This window comes from Perkinsus marinus (assembly GCF_000006405.1).
Source record: "Perkinsus marinus ATCC 50983 genomic scaffold scf_1104296932410, whole genome shotgun sequence".
Lineage (NCBI taxonomy): Eukaryota > Perkinsozoa > Perkinsida > Perkinsidae > Perkinsus > Perkinsus marinus.
The window spans coordinates 86,560-92,735 of NW_003215453.1; the positions used below are offsets into that span (position 1 = coordinate 86,560).

Consider the following 6,176-nt stretch of genomic DNA (forward strand, 5'->3'; position numbering starts at 1 on the left):
AATATGAGTGTTGTACATTTACTGCATATCCTAGAGCTCGTATGAGGAATTCAACTCAGTCGTTGGGTTCCGAGTATATCATCCTAAGGAGATAGTGCTATTCAGAACGCTAACTGGGTGCGATATTATAGCGCGTCTACTCCACTGAGTAGCTGTTCGGCATTTTTGTTCATAATAATTGATCCTAGGGTGAAGCTCTCAGCGGCTAAATGAAATAATATTGAATTTCCAGACAGTCGATACTTAGTAACTCAGTAGCAAACAAGTAGAAAATAATTTGAATGCCTTGCGGAGTTACATTACTCTTCCAGCAGTATGCGCGGCTGTTGCATAGTGTAAATCTGCATCATCGGATTCGCAACCCGAGATGGATGTCCTTGTCCTCGAAATCAATTTCTCCATTCGATCAGCACCCCAAAATTGATGTCCATAGTCGTGAATATCATTTATTCACTCCCGACCTCAACCACCAAATAGGTTTCTGGAAGGTATAGTGAGGAACGATAACATCAACCTCAGAATTGTTCTGACGGGCAACTTGTTCGCCTTGCATCACTGTGTACATATCATCCGCCGAAAAATGCTACTATTGCTATTTGGACTTATTGTTTATGTGAACTGCAACAAGCAACTTCATAATGAGCTCTGAGTTGGGTTATGTACTTGGCACAGCGATCGAGCATGGATCGAATCAACGAGGATTTCTCGGTATAAGAATCGTTGATGAGTTGATCGTGATGGAACAACTAATATTCAATACATTAAATCCTCCAAGATGATAGATACTAATACTCACATGTCATAGAAATGAGAGTGTTGTCGTGTTCCTATCACCGACCTATCGCATACGTCAGTTTATCAGGTGCACGCAAACCCATAAGATTCCCGGAGATATCCCCACACGTCTATTGATATCTATATACCATACTGATCTATTATATACTGCATCGCAATCCCTGCTCGTAGTGGATCATAATGTCGCCTCCCGATGCACATACCAGAGCACATCAGAGGTTACCATCATATCACTAGATACGTTCAAGTAACCAGCTGGTTCATCTACCCAGATAAGGCGAACGAAGCCTCGTGAGCTTTAAGCTGAGCTCGGGAATAATCGATGTGTTATTGGGCCTATTTCGAATCTTGTCTAGGTCGACCGAAGATACTTTTCACAGCTGGATCTTTCTCAATACTATTTGAATCCCTTCTAAATCAATAGATAATCCTGTACACGCAATAGCGACCCCACCATAAGCCTCAGGTTGCTGACTTCGTTATCATACGCCCATCAACCCTTCTAGGACGGTCATACAAGTTGAGATCAAAATGGAGTCTGAAAACCCTGGATGAGCTGTCATCTCGAATCATTCATATGAAAATACACCTTCAATTTGAGCCCAACTTCAGAGAACAGGCCAATAAATTTCGATTACCCTGTAACTGTTCGAATGCACAGAAGCGTGGCTGTAACGAGAAGAACTATCTTTGATCCGAGTGAATTTGCAGAGAGGATGATGATGATGAAGTTGTACATCAAAGTCATTCCGAGCGATTATTCTCCAGGGAACTTAAATGATCTCCAAATTGACTCGATATTCTCCCTAGAAAATTATATCCCCCAATTCCCTCGATAAGTAAACTTTCCATTCGTTTTTCTGTTATACCTTACATACTCTGTAACTGGAATGGTGGTAGACTTACCTATTACATTTACCTCTGTCCATTAGGTGCTGGTCTAACCACATCGACGTCCACTTCGGTATGGCGGATTATGATGCAAGGATCTCTTATTATTGAGGCCGTCCTCAAGGAGGTCTACTACTAGTACTACTAGTACTACTACTACTACTACTACTACTACTACTATTACTACTATGACGGGTGAGTAATGTTCATTGTAAACTGAGATTGACATTTATTTTAACCATCGACGTTGTAACCTGATATCAATCATACAAATCAGTTGAGGTAAGACAATTCGGGCGGAAAAAATTGTAGAGAAATCAACATCTATCGAAGTCGCCGATTGTGAATTTCACTATTTATTTGGTTAATACTCAATTCACGAGATAGTCATCGTTCTCAGTCAAAGGCAATTGTCGGTAAGAATCTTGAGTAATCTTGCATTCTCACACTTCCTCAGATCTATGCACCCTTTTATAGCGCAATCGATTGCCATTCTCCTTGGTGTGCTCAGAGGCCCTTAGGGAGGTAGAGCCTTGGATGGTCATGTCTGACTGTGATACGGTTATTCGTAGAGGATCAGAGACCTGTTGAGGAGGCAGTCTTGGCGTTAGATCGATCTGCGTCGTCCTGCTGTTATTAGTCATTGGGAGGTATCTTAGGGGTGATGCTGATAGATCTTACGGATTATGTCCTCCATCAGAGAGTTCGCTACCCAACCTAATCCACTATGCCGGATCTCTACATGACTCGTCCTCGTAACTTCGGGCCTGGCTCTCGTCAGTGCCGTGTGTGCTCCAACCAGCACGGTCTTATCCGCAAGTACGGCCTTATGATGTGCCGTCAATGCTTCAGGGAGAAGGCCAACGATATTGGATTCCACAAGTAATAATATTAAATGCATTCATGCTTTACTATATTGTTATTGTTAGGTACCGATAAACATCGAGACGGACTGGTATCACAGTTGATAGAGCTCAAGTTGGCTAGAAAGCGATATCCTCTTGAGTGTTATTCTTCTTGTTGTGTTGAGGTTTATTCATCTAAGGGAAGGGAGAAATGTGCTGTTTGCATTCCATTAAGAGTAGTCGCAGTCATCTATTCCGTAGTGATTTGTTCGACTTGTATTATTTTTCTCTTCGAATAGTATTATACTGAATCATCTTACTGCTTATATTATTCAGATGCCACGTGTCGGCGGGCTTTGATGACCATGTGCTTTGAGTGTCCCCATCAGAATTACGTCTGGGCATGCGTTGGCGAATTCATTACTCGTTACGATTCAACGAATGAGTGTGTACGTGAGATGAAATACGGAATAGCATAAAATCTTTGGATTGCCTGAGTAGCTCAGTATGATCATCATATTATGATATTATGTAGTCATATCCGCTAGGAATTAGATTCGCCCTTATTATCAGCTCCACCGTAGTAATCTCGAATTCCATTGATTCGTTGTTTGATCTGTGTATCACTTTGATCTGATGTGAGGATACCCGCCGTGTTACACTAACCAACATCAACATACACATGATGATCATGAGAAAAGAATTTATTTCTCTGTTCAGGATGATTGACATTACCTCATTATTAGAGCATTCTCAGCATATATGACAACAGTCGATAATTAAACTTCGAAGCTTTCAGCTCAAATGTGATTCTAACATCTATCCATTTCCGTAACTGCTATTGAATTCATATACAGGCTCTATCGAATAACGGTAATCACTCCTGAGTGGTTCAGCCCTGTAATATCGAATGATGCGAGTTGATTCTCAGATAAATAACTCTAGGTGGTAGTACGTGTCTAGCTTCGAAACTGCAAGCAACATCACTATTGCAACTTCGTGAATTCATCCCTGACGACTTCCATACTGCCTCTCGCCGTCCATCCGATGCGTTGTACTTGTGCAACTTTTATGACTTTCACGCCTGGTTTTATGGTTATTCATCTCAATAATGACCAAGAGCTCAAGTAGATAGTTCGAAATAGTTCTCAATGTTAGTCCGTGTATGCTCAATGAATGCGAATAACACACACATTTTCATCTGGAAAAGTACCGCAGATCGAGCCGTGCTGTTTTATAAGGTGGAATCTCGAAGTACTTTAGGATCTGCTGGTTCACTGGTTATTGAGCGACGTTAAAAAACACACCCGAATGCATCCTCTTCCCATTTAAACATATCCGGTCGGCGCTACCTTTCCAGGGACGAAATCTGACGTAAATTCTCACGAGGAAAGTTGCGGTGGTGATGCTCGGAACGCTAAATATTATTTCTTATGTGCTCTCATTTCGGCCATTACCTCTCCTCGATGATATCATTCACTCAACTTCACATACCACATTTCCAATACTTAAACCATACCCCTCATCGCTAACACTAGTCTATCTTCCATTCAAGAAACATAAGTTGTACTCTAATATTAAAACAAACGTCGTCGATTCATCTGTTCCTCCTGCTTAGCCCTCTGTTGCCTCTTCCTTCGTTCCCTCCTTCCTCGCGTTCTCGCATTAGCTCGATTGCTACCATTGGTGCCTCCCCTGCTCTCTGCTGATTGCAAATTTACCGGACTAATTACAACCAGTCCCATCACCCAAACCAACAGCCGTTTCCTACCTGTTATTGTTCCCCTGTCGCCTTTGACGTTTCCTCGCTTGAACTGGCTTCCGATCTTCCCACGACTTTCTACCGTTGCGGGATGCGCCCTCAGGAGGTAGCTAAGACACGAAAAACAATCGATGCCGGAATCGAACCGACCACCTTTCCATTCCCAGCACTCACGTTATTATCCCTCACATGTGCACCTCCTTCCCTCATAACTAAGCCACTTGCTTTGGCGACACTCGACTTGCTCGGCGAGGTTCCTCCCTTTGCAGTCGGCATTTCATTCTGCAGAGATTTTTTCGCGCGCCACAAAATTCATAACCACTTGAAATTGTCAATAATCCCACATATTCGACATTCGACCAACCCTAGCATATTTATACATCTGAATGATTCGCCGAAAATAATACCACAGAAGGGAAGAACGTCGCCCGACCATTCATCGAACCCGCGCCCGAAACCACCTCACCTCATCATGAGAATTAGTCCGGCCTCTCTCCGCCACACCAGATACCCCATCTCTGGCTCGTCTCCACGTAAGGGACCGCTCAGCCGCCAAATAGTCCTGAGCATAGAATCTTGAAATCTTGCATTTCCTCAACGCCTACCTGTGCCGTGAATCTACTACTAGGCGGTATCGGCTTATTGGAGCGGATCAGCTGCATGACCAGGTGGTTGCGCAAACGTCTAAAGGAAACCTTGTGATGTAGCGGAGGAGTGGTATGAGATCAGTACGCATGCACATACCTCTTATACAGGCCTCCCGGATGCCTAACACCAGTCCCCGAGGCAAAGGCCAGTCCGCCACCACCAACTGCCGAGGCGACTCGTGCACCTCTTCTCCTACCCCTCACCGAACCCTCGCCACCAGCCACACTGCCTGAACGAACGATTACACACGAGTAAAAACGACCCGAGAGATATCAGCATAATGGATTCGCATTTGCTTTCTGACCACAACGGATCAAATCGCTATTGAATCCACCCCAGAACGAAGACTCCTTAATCTCAGCATCTAAACCAATCCGAATCAAATTCCCAAACGAGTACTGAATGATGAAGGGAATAACAGAAAGTTGGACGAAATAGAAATCTTCATAAATTTCGGCGAAGTTCGATTCCGCTCTCCCCCAATATTCAAGTTTAATTACCTTTCGATCCGCCACCAGCAACACTCCACCCTCCGGGGCGACGTCTTCGATTCTGCTGTCGCATTTTATCCACCAAAGATTGTATGCTCACTCGGTGCAAATGGGCCGCGCATCGGCGCTCTGTTTGATTGAGGCCATATCTAATCCCGCACAGGTTCAATCTCGGCACATCACATTTTCGAATTACAATTTCCCAGTTCCCGGCGGTCTCCACTCCTTATTCCCACTTGCACAATCCGTCCACGCAGTCGGCTTACCTCCACCACATCCGTCATCATCAGCTCCTCGAGGGCCACCGATCACCCGTGGGAATGGCTGAGCACGTAACATTCACGGATACCACTCGCGAGGTCCCAGGTTCGACCCACCACATGGAAAGTTTCTTTAGCCCCTTTAAAGCGTCTCGGCGGCACCACCATCCGATGACCACCTCCACCCTTCTCCTTCTTCATGTCCAACACCTTCCAAAGATACGACTATTTTTGAAGTCTATCCAGCTGGAATTAATAGTTTCCTCACTACTACACGTATTACAACAAAAACTTCCCAAAATTTCATCAACATGCACCACAGTTGACCATGCGCCTATTTTCCAACAATGCGCGGGTATCTTTGCGCAGCCGGAAGATTCTCCATCCCATTACCTCTTTCCAATACTGCGTGCACTCCGCAGCATCCAACTTAGTAATCGCCGGCCGTACCAATCCATTCACAGTCAGTAACGGGCCCGAATTT

The 6,176-nt window shown here is 44.3% G+C and overlaps 2 protein-coding genes across 2 annotated transcripts; one reads left to right on the forward strand and one right to left on the reverse strand.

Annotated features, from left to right (window-relative positions):
- Positions 1-2,413: 2,413 nt before the first annotated feature.
- On the forward strand, positions 2,414-2,690 carry Pmar_PMAR022261 (40S ribosomal protein S29-B, putative; the record flags this gene model as incomplete). The annotated part of the gene is made up of 2 exons (XM_002785482.1): positions 2,414-2,568; positions 2,616-2,690. The coding sequence occupies 2 exons, from the start codon at positions 2,414-2,416 to the stop codon at positions 2,623-2,625; spliced, it is 165 nt and encodes a 54-aa protein (XP_002785528.1). The 3' UTR covers positions 2,626-2,690.
- Positions 2,691-4,624: 1,934 nt separating this feature from the next.
- Positions 4,625-5,505, reverse strand: Pmar_PMAR022262 (hypothetical protein; the record flags this gene model as incomplete). Its single annotated transcript, XM_002785483.1, has 5 exons — positions 4,625-4,675; positions 4,760-4,855; positions 4,899-4,977; positions 5,038-5,170; positions 5,442-5,505. The coding sequence occupies 5 exons, from the start codon at positions 5,503-5,505 to the stop codon at positions 4,625-4,627; spliced, it is 423 nt and encodes a 140-aa protein (XP_002785529.1).
- Positions 5,506-6,176: the final 671 nt, after the last annotated feature.